Source organism: Falco punctatus (genome assembly GCF_963210335.1).
Source record: "Falco punctatus genome assembly, chromosome: 4".
NCBI classification, from domain to species: Eukaryota; Metazoa; Chordata; class Aves; order Falconiformes; family Falconidae; genus Falco; species Falco punctatus.
Window position 1 is genome coordinate 59,977,691 of NC_137583.1, and position 16,188 is coordinate 59,993,878.

The window sequence follows — 16,188 nt, forward strand, 5'->3', positions numbered from 1 at the left end:
AGCAAAATTGTATTGTGGAAAGCAAAAATTGTTTTCAGACTACTCTAGATGCCTGTTTTCTCTCCTTGTGAAAAAATCAACAAGTCTTTTGTATCTAGGTGAACGCATGTCCTCCTAATGCCAGCAGTGACTGTTGAGGGGTTTTCCTTTTGCTTAACATCAAAAGTATACAGCGTATCTTCTTTCTTTCGTCAGAGTTATTTCTCCACATTATACGATGGCTTCAGTCTTGGTTTGAGCCTTAGCGCTACATCTGTGGCACCATGGGTATTCCAGGGGCCTTGCTTTATCTTGAGCATAGTGTTTTTTTTTTTTTTTTTTGTCTTGCAGAGTTTCTTTTTAACAAAGTTGTCTACCTCCTGCATGTTGCATGTTAGGAGATCTTTAATATTGGATTTGTAGTCTTATTTTTTTTTTAGATCTTATACCTGCTGACTGTGTGCACATTCATTTCTTGACTGATAAAGTCTAGTCGTCCTCTCAGAATGGGCAGCCCTGAAGAATGAGTCATCGATTGATTTGAATAGTATAAGACATGTATTTCAGTGAGGAAGATCTTTGCGATGTGTATTGATGGCAGCGGATATATGTGAAATACCTTTGTGCTGTCCATTTTACTGAAGGAATCCTTGGCAAGATTATGGAGTGTTTCTGCTAATAGGTGGTCAGCATGCTATGAAATGCAATCTTTAAAATTCCTGTAGAATTTTAATCATCTTGATTAGAGAGCATGTATGGGAAGCTGAGTCCTCTGCAGTGGCAGAGTAGTGGCCATCTCAGTCTTCTAGTCTGCAAGCAGTACAATTACGTCACACAAAGGTATACATTTGCATGCCTAAGGAAAAATGTATAGGAGATCAGTAGACCTCTTCAGGGAAGATGAGCATAATTATAAAATATTCAATTGCATTTACATATTAAGACGAGTTTTTAAGCAGTCACACTGCAGGCAAATGGTAGACAGACATTCCAGTGCAGGGAGAGCTGTTCTAAACTTCCTCTGATAAAATCCCCCTCAGTTTAATCAATCTGCTTGAGGCCCCAGTAGGCAGACACTGGTAGTTGACACCACTGGGATGTGTTTCATATGCATCATTTGTTTCAGGGTAACAGGAAGTATGAAAGATCAGACTGAGTTCATGTTCTTGGCGGTGTCCTGCCCCTTCTTGGCTGAACGTTATGTCCAGATACATGAGGGTCTTTATACATTGGAAAATACGGTCAGATAGGTGCAAAGTTTATTGGGATTCTGTCGTTGAAAATGTGATGCCTGGAAGCTAAAAATGCCATGTCTGGAAGTGCATGATATGCACACTTAGGTTCTGGTAATTTTAATGGTGTGCTGTCATGTTTTAGTGTAGACTGGCATTTCTTACTCTAATTTTATGGCAGGGTTAAGCTCACATACTTCTAATTGTCAGCACCACAGACACTTTTTCATTATGGCAAATCATAGAAATATACTTTCTCAACATCTTTTTGATTTAACTTAATCTTGAAATGTGTTGAGTGTATCAGTATTTTCTAAAATACTCAAGCCTCCTGTAAGTTGTATGAAATTTTCATGTGAATAGAAAGAGCATGTATCAGAGCTGTAGTAGTCAGCTACTTCAGCCTGAAAGTGAGTTGAAGCACTCTCGAACACTCCTATCATTGGCTTTTGTCTCAAAGGCAGATCTCTTACAGTGGCCATCATCTCCCTGGCCAGCCTCGACTCTTTTCAAAAAAATAGTTACTTTCAAGTCCGTTTGGTTTCAGACAAATGTCTAGAAGCTTCATAAATGATTAAGAAGGACTCAGTCTGTCAAAACTGCTAAAATGGTTATGTGAGCCTCTGTATACGTGTGCAGATGCTGTTCCATTGTGGCACAAAAAGAATCACATGTCTTTTAGTTGCTTGCATATTTAAAAATGCTGGAGGACTGTATACTGTACTATGAAATACTTACTCAATCTGTGATGAGAACACTGAGTTTTTCCCCCTCAATGTTTATACCACAAATAACTGTTTCAAGGATAGTGTGGTGCTGCCAAAGCTGACGTGAGCTAATGAGCAGTTTATGGCATCTTGGTAGATTAGTATGCCATTACCTTTTAAAAACTGTTGGGTGTCTTGGGAAAAATTACATTATAATTCTTCTAAATAATCAATATGGAAATTGCTGCTTCATCTTTTCAGGTATGGCATTGGAATTCACAGCCAAAAGCAATTTAATCTTCTCAAAGTAGTGTTTAACAACATGCTGTGTATTTTTCAAAAATACTTTTCAAACCCGTTGACGATTTGACGTCAGGAAAATGAGTGCTTATTTGAGACTTCTTTGCTGCTTCAGCAAGTGTCCAAGGATTGAAAGGGCACAGAGTTTGAACTACTATCTTTCATGAGTATTAAATTCATTTGCTTAAAATACATAAATATATGTAACTCTGTATGCTACTGCCAGAGGCAGGATACTGAAATAGACACACGAGTACTCTGTTCATTTGACATTTCACTGCATATCCCACCTTATGCAGTTTTTCTCAGTGCCTCTCTGACCTGTAATCCCTGAGCTATTTTTAGTCCTAGATCTGTCAAGAGCACCCTGTCAGTTTTTTCCAGGTGGCCATGGCTGTTTGATATCAACAGATGTTCGTTAGAAACCAAGATGAGACTTTTCAACTCATTTTCTCATGTAACCTGATCCAGAGTTTGCATGCAGTCCTTCGGTGCAGAAAGACTGGTGCAGTTAGTTTACACTGTTAGTTCCTAAACTAGTAAATCACAAGTACTTGACAGAGGCGAGTAGAAACCAGTCATAGACATGAATTAAAAATGACCACTAATGCATTAGTCCTTGTGCCTCAGTCACCAAGGAAAAAGGGATTTTTGAGGCATCTTGGCAAACTCCTCTGGGAAATGCACTCACCTTCTCCCTTAACCTAGCTGCATTTCTTAACATCTTCCCTGCTCTGAAATGTAATACAGTAGTTGTCTACAAGGTCGATGTTTAACCCTGTGTAGGAAACATTTTCCTATCAGTTTCAGAAGTGTTAAAAACAAACTGAAGAAAAAATAACCTTATTAAAGGTTTTCAGTAAATGAACAAACACATTCAGTGCTGTTTGAAATGCTTTAACTTCTCTAGGCCTTTTTGTTTAACATTGAAACATTTGTAATTTTAACCACTTGGACAACGCAGGAAATAGAAAGTGCACTGGAAAACAGGAAATCTGTATTACACTTTGTACTGGGAATTCAGATACAGATTCAGTCCCCAAGGTGATCCAGCTGTAGATGCTTTGTGCATTATGCCATAATACTAATGTTTTGGGAAGTATTTTTTTTTTTTGTGACTAGTCTTTTGAAATGCAGTTGTATGGACAAGTCATCCATGTTAATCCCTCTGAAATACTGATTTTGGAGGTTATTTTTCAGGAAGAGGGACTCCTAATTCTTCTTGGTGTCTCTTTGTGAAATAGCAGACTTTCATCTGGGATCAGTTTTGGGATTACACAAACTGTGATCACAGTTGCATATACCGTTATGGTGGCAAGGACGGATTAAGTTGGGTTTTGCTTGCTATCAGTTGCCACTGCCTGACTCATTTTACCCTCCTGTGAACAGTGATTTATACCAGATAGTCTCTCATGCCCATGATTACTGTGGGAGGTTGGTGGTGAGACTGGGAGATACCTAGGAAATCTTGAGGGGTGCTAAGTTGAGAAGGGAAATTAATCATGTAGCCTTCTATTTGAAACATGAAATTATCATTAGAGTCTCTGTCAGCTTTGTCTTAAGAGATGTCTTTGGCTGAATAAGTATTCTAGTTTTCCTTCCTGCAACAAGGAGCAATTTAATTCTGGAAAATGCAGAATTAAATTATGTAAATTAACAAGGAGAATCCTAATTGCCCTGTTGCATGTTGCAAGGGAGGGAATGGTTGCTTAAAGTTAATTGTAGGAACCGTGACATGTGAGGGTAAGCATAGCAGATTTTAATCATGGCTTCTTACTGCAACTGCTTTTGGAAATAACAGCAACAACTGTTAGATAAAACAAATGGTGTTAAAAGGTGCCTCTTGTTTCAGTGCCCTTGCTGCCAGTTCCAGCCCAGCCAAGACCTGCTGTAGGACCCCAGAGATTTCCTGTGAGTAGCAGCTGTTTCTTCTTCTCTGATATGGATAAGCATACATTTGCAAGGAAATATTAATATAGCAAATAAAAGCTCTTCTAGTGAAATATAATTTTAAGGATTTGTAAATATTGACAATACACTCTGCAGTTGAAAATGTTTGTTAAAAGCTTAAGGTCGATGGATTTTTGAGAGTAGAATTAATTCTGTTTAACTGTAAAATTGTTGAACCAGTCTCTCCAGTGGGAGAGGCATGAATGCATCTTGTCTTAAGGAATATGGGCTTCATTTTATTACTTGACTCTGTATAAATAGAATCCTTATTTTATTTGATGTAATAAAAGGCTATTTGAAATAATCCCTAAGCTTAAAAAGCAGTAATATATATTTATTGTAAAAATCAGCAGTTATTTAAATGCCCTCATGTTTTTTATATAAAAAAATGGGAATGGCATTGCATGACCTTGCTTTCTCTTATGTTCCTAACTTCTAAAACAAACAAGGCACTTAGCTGCTTTACTGCTTTGCTTTTTTAAAAAAAATCTGTGAATGGAGAGAGTGCATGCTTGTATACCTTTTTTTCATAATTTCAGTTCTGTTGGCCTAAATTTTTAGTTCAGGTGGCTTGCAGAGTATCAAAACCAGCAAAACAAAAAAATAGTTTTTATGGTATTGCCTTGAATATTTTCAAATAAAGACCCATATATTATGTTTCCCAGAGATATAAACCACACAAAAATTATTCTCTGTTAATGTGTGCAATGTTGAAGGCGGAAAGTAATGTTTGTGAACATCTGTGTAGTTTCACACAATAAATTACTTGCATAGAGATCAGATGTATTTAAAAGAAGCAGATTTCAGAAACCTGCTGTGACTTTTGATTGCCATGTGCATACCTGGTTGATTTTGACACAGAATATTTTTTGTACAGGACATGTAGCTGAGGAATTGTGTTGTCTGTATTTTTTACAATAACAGAGGTTTTACATTGCCGCGTTACTTCTGTGAAGAGTAAAAAGGTTAAGCACTATGACCACAGTTTCATTAAGTAAATTAATGTAATATAATTTTATCATCAATGCTTTAACCGAAGATACTTTTCTATTAAAAAAAATACTGTGGTTTTCAGAGGAAATAGTTTTCTTCAGCAGCCTTTAGTATTATGTGGAGACATTATTAACATTTTAAAAGTAATTCTAATTGCTTTTTATGAAAACAAATATCTTGCATTTGTTTTCCTTTGACACTAAGTTGTTTTGCCAATAAACACAATTTGGGATGTAAAAGAAATTGGAAGACAAGGAATATCTGTAAAGGCATTGTAATTGACATTTTTGAAGTGTGTTTACATCACTGTAGAAAAATTGGAAATTATTTTTTTTTAAATTGACTGTGAAATTAGATTTTAATTCTGTTCACTTTTGGTTTTGCAAGTTGAGAGTATACAACAGTTTTTAAAAGGGAATAAAATAAATTGAACATTCTTGGTAGGACTCTTGTTCCTTTTGCCTGAAGGAAGATACTTGACTGCTTGCTGCCTTTTTATGTAAGCAATACACTAGCAAAACGTCAGTGTAATTCTGTTTTCATGAGGAGGAGGAGGGCTAGCTTAACTAAGAGCATCCAGTACTGTGATTTGTTTGCCCTGAGTGTTTCTTTGGGGTTTTGTGCTGTTGGTTTTTTGCGTTTGTTTTTTTTTTTTCTATTTCAGCTAGTAACCTGCTATATGACACTGAGAAAGTTACTTAATCTTTCCATGACTCACTGAGTTATAAAATGGCTATAATATGGACTTCTCGTATGAAGTACTTTATAAATTTTGCATAGGTTATCAGTCATATTAGGATTAGGAAGTAAGTGTCACTGTGTACATATCTCGTGTTTGTTTTATTAAATGTAGTATGTTAGCTCTTGAGCTAAAGACAAATTTACTTTCTGACTAACGTTTTATCTTGCCGAGCTACCCTTTTTTTGCTCTGTTACATGTCAAATGCCTTTGTGCCATTGTAATTCACTTGTTTATGTATAAATGTTGACTTATAGCAATGGTTTGACAAGCCATTTGAAAAAGATCACAGTAGTATGTCAGGCTATAGTTCATTCATCCTTTTCCTCATTGTAGAAAGAATCTCTGGATTTGTAATAACTTGATTTGCTCTTGTTTTTAGGTTTGCCTAATCAAATAGTCAACTGATTTTTCCAGTTGCTTTTTCTAAAAAATTGTGGGGTTAGAATTGAATATTTGTAGCCTGCTTTGCCCTTTGACTTTGAACTGGATGGTTTATTTTGCTTGAGTGTGGCAGAGGTGGAAACACTAAATGTAATGAAATTCTTGCAAGGGAGAGACCTAAAAGCTAGTGCCCTAACTGAAGGAAAAATTGCCTCTTGAGTTCCTACCTTATCTAGGAGAGAAACCTCTCAGCATACAGCCTGTGTGTACTCTGAACATAGGAAGAGCTTCAATCAGAGCTAATCAATTGCAAGTCATAAATCCATTGGAAACCAGGTGTTATTAATTTAGTGCTAATGAAGTGACTTGTAACCATGTAATGGTTAATTCTTACAACCTCCTGCAGAAGGATTTAATTGAAGAGTTGAACAAAGTTGTAATGAGCATGTTAGCATATTGGTGTGAGTTCTAAATTATAAGAAATAATGTAGTACTAAATCAGGGTAATGTTGATCAGGATTTAACCTGCTTGGAGTTGGGAGTGATTAAATTCACTTAACCTTGAATCAAAGTATTTCAGGGTAGGGCTCATTGTTCAATTATTTCTTACTTAAACTTGTGAAATGATTAGAGAGAAAGTATTAGAAATGACATAATGGAATGGATCTGTGTTCCTTACTAAGAGTTGTTTTTAACATTTACAGTAATCTTGAATAAAGGAAGGAAGCTGTCTATCTCTTTAATCTGTGATCATTCAAGGTGACTTGGTGTGAATGGTGTTTGAGAGCTATATTCAACTGATTAGGACTGAATGAATAAATAGTGGATCTGAGGCATGTTACGGCTGAGAAACATGGTGAACTTATAGTAACCAGGAGTTAAAGACCTGACTTCTGTGAAGGCTTCTCTGCTTGTCTCAATTTCACAGTGCTCTTCAGGTGGCTGTAATGGATAGTGATCCAGTCTTCAAGCATAGTTGATGCTAATATTTTTCCATGTATTTGTATTAACCTGGAACTGTGCAAGTGCCAATGGTGTGTTTTCTTTATAAACTGTTCAAAGAAGAGATTAAGCTAACCTCTTTGGCAGAGTCCTTCTGAAGATCTTGTTTTACCATGTCTTTGCTTTAAAGTGGTTAAGATGCCTTTTTCTGTTCCTGTCTCAGTGTCATGGTTGGTTTTTCACAAATAACAGTCTACTTTGGGGACTGATCCGTTTAAAGGAAGGTGACAGAAGAATGGTTGTATGTGTTTTCTGAACTTCTCACACGTTTTCTTACGAAATTATTAATTCTTGTGGATGCCCCAGTGCAGGTACAGAGCCTGTGGATTTTTGTATTACACAAGAGGGACCGCTGTTCCTGTCCTCTGGTGTTTATCTGGGCTAATTTCTCTTTCAACTCCTGTGTTCTGTGAAGAAGGATGGGGTAAAACAAGGGAAGAAGAAATTAAATAGAAGATGGAAGGGGTGTTTCTGAACACTTTGTATGTAGGCTGCTGCTAACTGACTTGCAGAGGCCAGATCATGGCTTAATATGAAATTAGGAGCTAAGCTGATGGTCCAGGTCTTTTCATCCTTTATGCGAGTCCACCAGCATATTCTGTCTGGAGTGTTTCAATGTTTCCTGAAGAAAAATTTATAAAATTTTGTCTTTAAACATAATTTATTTCACTTAATGAACACTGAAGTAATAACCATGTGTGATGTGTGCGCATTCTTGTTAAACACATAGAAAAGTGGAATGAGTGTTGTCATGCCCACTTTGGGATGGAGCGTGGCAGAGGGGAAGATGTTTTCGCTGTCAAGTGTTCTTCATCCAGAAATTGTGATGTATCCCCAGCATCCGAATTTGGGGCTGGAGCCGGGGGTGTTCAGAGTGAACAGGAAGCTGGGGAGAACCTGCCTCGCACTGCTCAAGGCAGAAGAGAGCAATAAATCCTCAGTTTCCTTGCTGCCTGTGCCCTGGATCCTTCTCTGAAACTGCTGCAGAGAGAGCAGAGCCTGATAATGCAGCTGTATGCTTTTTGCCAGGAGGATTTTCAGGAAATTGGGATAAATTCTGATTTAGCTGCTGTCCTTAACCCAGCGCTCTGGGTGTGGTGTGTGCTGGGCAGGTGTCCATCCCATAGGCACAATTTAACTTTGGTCAACTGAGTTTCAGGGCTGGAGTTAGGAATAGTCTGAAGTGGCACGAAGCACAAGATAAAAGTACCACTAGTGTCTGCCTGACTAATTTATGCCAGGAATGCTTTGATATTTTTTAATGCACAAAGCTTTCCTCTTTTGATAGGACACCTTAATGCACTGAAGGCTGTTCAGTATCGGTTGAATTCAGGTCTGAAAAAGTTGAATTGTGTAACATTATTTTATTCGCTATTAAAAAGAAGACTTTAATAGAGTGACTTGTTGTCAGGCCTTTGTGAATATTCTACTTTGCCTGTCTTTTTAGCTCTCAGGGGGCTTTGATGTGATTTGTTTTTGGAACTTACCTTACAATTTCTTTTCAAAATCATCTTTATCCCAAAGAATACTTTGGTTTTTATTCTTTTCCTTAAAGTGCAAAAACCTTAGTAAACTTTCTTTATATTCTTATTCAACATACTTCTACTTGATCTCCAGGACATCAGGTGGTGTCTTAAATGGATGCTGTGAAAGGCAGTTGATTAGTTTTGATTCACTTCTTCACCATTTCCAAAAACTCTGGTTTGAATTCTGAGATTTCAAGTGTTTGTGATTCAGACACTGTTTTTAAACACTTTATGCTTTAATCTATGAGAGGCTTTTAAACAGGTGCCCAGTCATTGCTCAGAGCAGAAGTGGCTGTCCTTCATTGTCACTTGCTTGAAACGCTTCTTTTAGACAAGTAATATATTAGTGCTATACAAATTAATTATAAAAGATACATTGGAATACAGTTAACTACTTTTCCCCAGAGTCGTCCTTGGACAGAACTGGATCAACCTACACCATTTCAGTAAACTTGGTTCAGTTTAATGGATATTACAGTGTATCTGGGTCTGTGGGTGTGCCTTTATGTAAACACCTCTTGTAGTATGTAGAAGCAGAAATCTGGGGTGCTTTTGAGAACAAAACTTGCAATAGTGTTTGCTGTCTGTTGTGGGAAAAGCAGATAGGGAGACAATTGTTTTCCCATTGCTTCAAATTTGATGGTGAGTTGCCACATGTGAATAGTGGTTTTAGCAACTGTTACTAAGGTTGTGGCTCATATTCTTCAGTACTCACAGTATAGACAATTTAAACAGTTCTACATCTGAGTACGATCAATCTATTTTAAACTGATATTTAGTAAGTAATGGTATTTAGTAAGTTGTATGTGTTTGCAACAGTATGTATGTAGGAGACAAACTGTTAATGGAAATAAAAAGCCACTTGTGAAAAGGATTCTCCTACTTCCTCACAATTACTCTGCTTTAGCTATGGGGTTACTATAATGAGTAACAGTAAATGAAATTTTTGCTCTATTAGGGTGTAGCAGTGGCAGATCACAGGTAGCGTAGAAAGCATTTTGTTTTCATTTAACAGGATACATGGTATCAGGTGGTGTTGATTGACATTTCTTGGATACTGCTTTATACAGCATTTCATGCAAATCATGTTTGAATGAGACTGCCGCATCAAATTACATTTCTTTCAGATTATAGCGCTTGCAGATGTGAGACAGAGCTTGTTCAGCAGCTACCAAAAAGCTTTCATTTTTAACACTTACTGTTTTCACAACTTGACTGCAAATCCCTATAATTACAGCATTTAAGATAGTGAAGGAATGATGGGCACTTTCTCTTATCAGATCTATAAGCAGTAGCAAGCAGATGCAGCATGAGATCCCTCCAGCTGTCAAGTATTGTCAGGCTAGCATAGAGGGAATGCAATTTAAAATGCAGGTGACATAATACCCAACATCCTCCATTTGCTAGTGGGCTTCTGATTAATCACGATTACCATACATTATCATACCATCAAATTTAATCATATCAATGAATTCCCATCTGCAGGAGGAGCAGCAGCAGCAAAACATGATGGTAACAGCTATTAAATAAGAGAGAAATAGATGGTTTCTAAATGCAGTAACTCTTCAACTTGTCATGCTAGCACCAGTGTGCACATGCTCTATAGATATTAAAATCAAACAGAACTTGTGCATTTATATTTCATAGTTAGTGTCGTCTACCTTTCCATTAAGAGATTGATATTTAGCACTGCCAAGGAAACCAGAGTTGTAGAATTCATTTTTTCCCCTGTGCTAATGATGCTAGATTTTCTTCAGTCTCAGCTTTAGTACTTCTTAAATACAGAACAGCAGAATGGCTGCAGTGGCAGGGACCTCTGGAGGTCATCTTGTCCACCCCCCTGCTCAAGCACAACCGCCTAGAGCCAGTTGCCCAGGACTATGTCCAGATGGCGCTTGAATATCTCCTAAGGTTGAGACTCCACAAACTCTCAGGGCAACCTGTGCCAGTGCTCAGTCACTCTCACAGTAAAAAAGTTTTTATGTAGATGTATTTTTATATATAGGTATGTACGTTGGTTTTGGTATATTTTTATGAATGAAATTTGAAGCAAAGCACAATTTTTTACCAAGGTAAAGAGGAAAAAATATTAAGCATATAGCTATGTAGCCATTAATTAGGCACTGTTAAAGAGATACTTTGCAGAAGTCAAGGCTTGTAAAGAAATCCAATTAAAATGTACAATTGACTTCCTACTACAATGCAGTAAGAGCTTAAACACTGAATGGAAAAATAAAATACATTTAATATAATACTATAGAGTCCTAGATGATAGCATAGTACTCTTAAGCTATTTTCACTGAGCTGAGAAAATGTCCTTTTAAAAGATAATTCAGTACATTTGTGTCATCACAATAAAAAAAACCCCAAAAATCCATAAAGCGGTATTTATTCACCTTCTGCACCTTCAGTTCTTGCTAATTCTTTAGGATGTTAAAGGGAAAAAAACTTAATTCACTATAAAATAGGAAGTCATACTACTGTTTAAAATAAAATGTGGTAATTTTAAAGGGTATTATGGGTTGACTGTAGGATACCCAAAAAGGAATGAAGTGTTCAGGCTTTCATATAAACACGCAAGTAATACATGCAGGCACACCGGAAGCTCTGGGTATGTAAAGTTCTTGTAATCAATATGTTTGCAAGGTCAGAGATGTATAAAACATCTCAAAAATGAGATTTCCGTACAGAGTTAAAAGTCAGGAGTCAGATAACGTAACTACTAAATAGCCAGGTCTAAAATGTCATTATCTATTACAGATGAAAGTCCAGGTTAGCAGCAGTTCTAGTATTTGTCTTCTATAGAGCTGTCTGCTGCTTAACTTTTTTTTTTGTAGCATTTTTTATTGAAGGGAGAGGCATCCATTCCCATGTCACTTGTACTTATTTTTGAGTTTCTTGGATTGTTTTAAAATGAACTATAACTGCACCTTCAAGCTTGGGCTGTAATGTAGAAATCCTGAATTTGTTATTCATGATCCAGTTCTGACCTCATACTTGTTTCTAATTGTCAATGAAGTGCAGGTAACCAAGGTACATTAGGTCAACAAATGCTATAATATTTCCATGGAGTAGTCTCCGGTAAGCCCAAGAAGAAGGTATGAATTTTGTTAGATGTGTTATCTCATTAGTTGTGAAAGTAGAGGAGGTCCAGAACTTGCAGATCCCTAATTTTTTACACATCCTTAAAACTTAGCTTTCAGCACAAAAAATATGCAGAAGGATTTAATTGTCTTTAAATAAAATGATCATGAAATTCTCATCTTTCAAGGGAGAGTTCATCATTCTAAATGTTTTTCTGATTTGTATTTGTATTGTACTTTAATCTTAAAAAGTTTGGGGGCACCAAGCAAAAATGGTCACAGGGTCTTCTGTACCACACCCCTGAAGAGGATTACAAACTAAAGTGGAACTGAATCTTCCAGATTAATTAGTTTAAAACACCTGTTTAATAAATTACTTAAATTTGCTCTAATCTGAGTGATTTGGGTTTACTCTTCCTTCAGGCATGCAGGCTACTACAGCTTGTCTGTCACACTGTTTCTTATTATGGCCTTTCTCTGTTTGCTGGAAACACTCTTCCTTCATCCACATAAAACAGATGGATGGGAGCACGGTTTTTCTGCACGTCAGCACTGTTAAAGCTAGAGTTGGGATTGAGTTAATACCTTTCCTATGCCTGCATTTCATTTAGGAGCATTTTCTGAGCATTGTTTGTGAGTGGGACCACTTCTGTGGATTTTCTTTTCTAACATACATGCTTCAGAGGTAGAGCAAACGGGGGTTCAAGGAACCCATCTGCAGTGCAGTCCTCCTGTGGTAGAACTGGTTGCTTGTGGGCCATTCTACTTTGTTGCCCTTTGTTGTAGTGAAGCTGGGAGCATTTTTGGTCTCCATTTGCAACATGAATATACCCCTGCTTGATGTATTTGCGGGGATGCTCTGAAACTCGCTGAAAAGGGATATTTTTAATACACAATCTAATTTTTAGCTTTAGTTTCCTGAACTGTCTGGAATTTTTTTAGTATGCTGAGAGTATCCTTCTGTATTGCTTGGGTCCTTAATTTAACTACGTGATCATAAGTTGGCTTAAATAACAAGGGATTCCATGCCTTTCTCTCCTTGCTTGTACTGGTTTTGGGTAATGGCTGATTTCTGTTTTGGGACCTCAAACAGTGAAATCGGGCACTGGTGATTTCTGGTAGATGACCTGGACTTGTGCCTAAACCTCCCAACACACTTCCTTATCTTTGTGTCGCATCAAAGAGAAGCTTGTCCAAGTTATGTAGTGCATTTTAGTATTAAAAATTACTTTCAGCTCAGTTGAGGAAAATAATCAACCCATTCTTTCTTAGACTCAATCTGCCTGTAATACCAGGATCTGTGCAGTCCACATACTTGAACCAGCGCTTGCCATCTCCTTTGTATTTTCCCCTCAGAAAATACATTCCAGAAGCTTTGAAGAGATTCATGTATGGGTAGCCTGTGATTGTTATCTTGAGTTTTATAATCACTCTGAACTCTTAATTTTTGTCCTTGATTGAAATGTATCTCAGGCATGAATTTTTATATAAGGTTGTCTTATAAATAATTCCCAATAAATCCATTGGGAAAATCGTGGTGCTTGCTAGTTTTTAGTTCACCTTTGTGGCATTGTATGTTTGTCATAAACCTCACAGAGACACTACCAAATCATGTATACTGTATTTAAGGAAATACCAAAATAAGTTTTATAATAAAATGTCAAGTGAATCATTTCCTTTCTGTATGCTGTGCACAATAAATGAGAATAGTATATGCAACCTGAATATGAAGAACCATGGTTTATGGGATATATACATTTCTACTTGAAAATTTTTGAACCCTATCAGAGATAAATGAAGGGCTTCCTACACAAGAGGATGAAAAGCCGGTTTCTTGCACTGGAAGGTAGTCATTTTAGGAAAGCTTTTCAGAAAGTCTAGTAGCCACTGAAGTAAGAGGATTAACATCTTGTGACAGATGGCTATAGTTTTAATTGTCATAGGTTATAGTGGTCATTATTCTTTGCATTTAAACCATATAAGAAGAATTAACAGAGTGGCCCCGCTTAACTGTCAATGGGGTTCTCCTAGCTCTTTGCATTTTAAGTGAGATTAATAAATGAAAACATGTTGTAGAGGCAGGGTGTATTTTATTGAAAGATTCATGAAGTTTCAATGACATTGTTAAGGTATTTAATTAGTCTCATGAAAAAAAGTAGAGTGACCCTTTTAGAGAAGCTGATAAGTCATATAATAGCTGTTAGATCCTCTTTATTCCTTGCTTTATAAGATTAACTTTGTGCTAAGCAATTTATGCTAAGTTTTCCCTTTTATTGGTAACCAAAGTTATCTGTGCTTCATGAATAGATTATTGCAGATAACATCATGTAATTAACAAGAGATGCAGAAAAGTAAAAGTACAATTTGTGTAAGAATTGTATGAGAGAGAATGTTAATTTCTTAACTGGGAAGGATATTTAAAGGGATAAAAGGAAGGCAAAATAGTGCAGTTCTTTGAAAGGATTAAAGAAACCTTATCTTGTGTTCTCTCAGAAGGTGGGATTGCCTGAGTGTGTGAAAGTCATGTTCAATGAGCTATTCACAACTCTTAATGAATTGTAGACACAAGTTTGCATCACTTTTTTTTTCTCCCCCCCCCCCCCCCGTGATTGATAAGGTGTAAGTTATGCCTTAGGTATACTGAATAATGGAAGTTAGTAAAAGGGAAAATTGTACAACCTGCAGGCATGCAGAATTGTATGAAAATGTCAATCTGAGGTGCTCTAAGTTACAGTGTGTGTGGGAGGAAGACTGGGTGCATCTTTTTTTCTTTGTCAGAGTAAACTTCACAAAATTAAAGATTTAAGAAAATAAAATACCTGTTCAGTAGCACTTCACTGTGCCATTATCTTGTCCTTTGAAGTATTTCTAAAATGTCTGTGATTGTGGTCTCTTTGGCAATTCACACAGAACTCTATTTCCAATGTGATTTCCTTCTAGACCTCCCTTCCCGTATTCAAAAAGAAACGGTATGTAAGAGTTTTCAAAGTAAAATTACAGGAGGATAAATTAAATGACAGAGTGCAACACACTTCTTAAAAACAGGAAAAAACACAGTGCAAAAGTTACTTTCGTTGGTAATTTAAGAAAAATCTTGATGTTCAGTACTGTGTTTTCAGTGTTTATGCATTGACGTGTTCTGGTTTCCACAGGTGAGAAGCTGAATAGCCAGAGCTGTGTCCCCTTGCAGCCCATATAGCGTTGCTGGGAGGCTGTTCAAGAGCCTTCCAGCTTTCCAAACCAGTTTCTCTCTCAGGTCTTTGAAATACTTGTTAACGCGAGGGCTGCGGGTGGTGGGTTCGAAGGAACCACAGTGCCGAAGTGGTCGCAGTTTTGTGAAGGGGTACGTGTCTGTAGGTTAAGAACTTCAAGGCCAGACTGTGCCATGATGGTTATGTCTGGTTTAGGTCTCCTGCTTTTCCTGATTTCATGCTCTTTGTGGAACTAGTTTTAAATCTAGCTAAAACTTCAATTTTTAGGAGTATTTTCTTGCAATTTAGTGCACTTCTAAGTAATCAATCTGATAATGATACTAAATAATTACTATTGCTGATACTAAATCAACAATAGTGATACTATATAATTCAATAACGATGAGAAGGGGACTCCTCCAAAAAGTGCCGTACATGTGCTCTGCTGGGTCTTTCACACATGGACATCTGATAACTCAGTCTTTGTAACTATTTCTGTATGAATGTACAGAAGGCTTGTGGGATCTCGCTGGAAAGGGACATAAATATTCTGTCCTTTCCCTCGCAGCGTCGGTTGGCCCCATGTTGAACTGAAATGTAGAACCTTGCAACCTTGGCAGATCATAAGAATTTTTAATTCTTTCTTTTGTTAGGTTGAAACCTGTTAACTTGAAAATGGGTATTTCGAAGATTGTGAGATTTATTAAGTAGGGAAGATTCTTAAAAGGTTTAATAATGGTGAAGTAATAGTTAAAATTATTTTTTTGTAGGGAGTCTTATTTGATGTGTGTAGTGAATAGTTGGTTGTAATTTGAAACTGTCCGGATAGCAAAACCATGAAAAATGGGAGTAACTACTGTGCATATAAAGATTTATTATGCATCTATGTTACAGTATGCTTATTTTATCAAAAATTGACCATTATAAAAACTGGCTTTTGCACCTGCTCTTCATTAATTTTTGAAGCTAAATAGCTCTGCATGATCTTTTCTACAAAATACCACAGGGCACTTGGGGGTTATTAGCAGCAAATACTTGGTGAACATAGATTTTAACGCTAATAGTAAAATAATCCTCTCCTAGGATTACAGTTGAACTACTG

The 16,188-nt window shown here is 36.9% G+C and overlaps 1 protein-coding gene across 5 annotated transcripts in view; it reads left to right on the top strand.

Annotated features, from left to right (window-relative positions):
- RBM33 (RNA binding motif protein 33) overlaps positions 1-16,188 on the top strand; it is a 105,806-nt gene that overhangs the window by 38,208 nt on the left and 51,410 nt on the right. For all 5 annotated transcript variants that reach the window (XM_080383687.1, XM_080383684.1, XM_080383686.1 and 2 more), the window contains exon 10: positions 4,071-4,129. In XM_080383687.1, the coding sequence (XP_080239813.1) occupies positions 4,071-4,129 (59 nt within the window). The remainder of the gene's footprint in view (positions 1-4,070; positions 4,130-16,188) is intronic.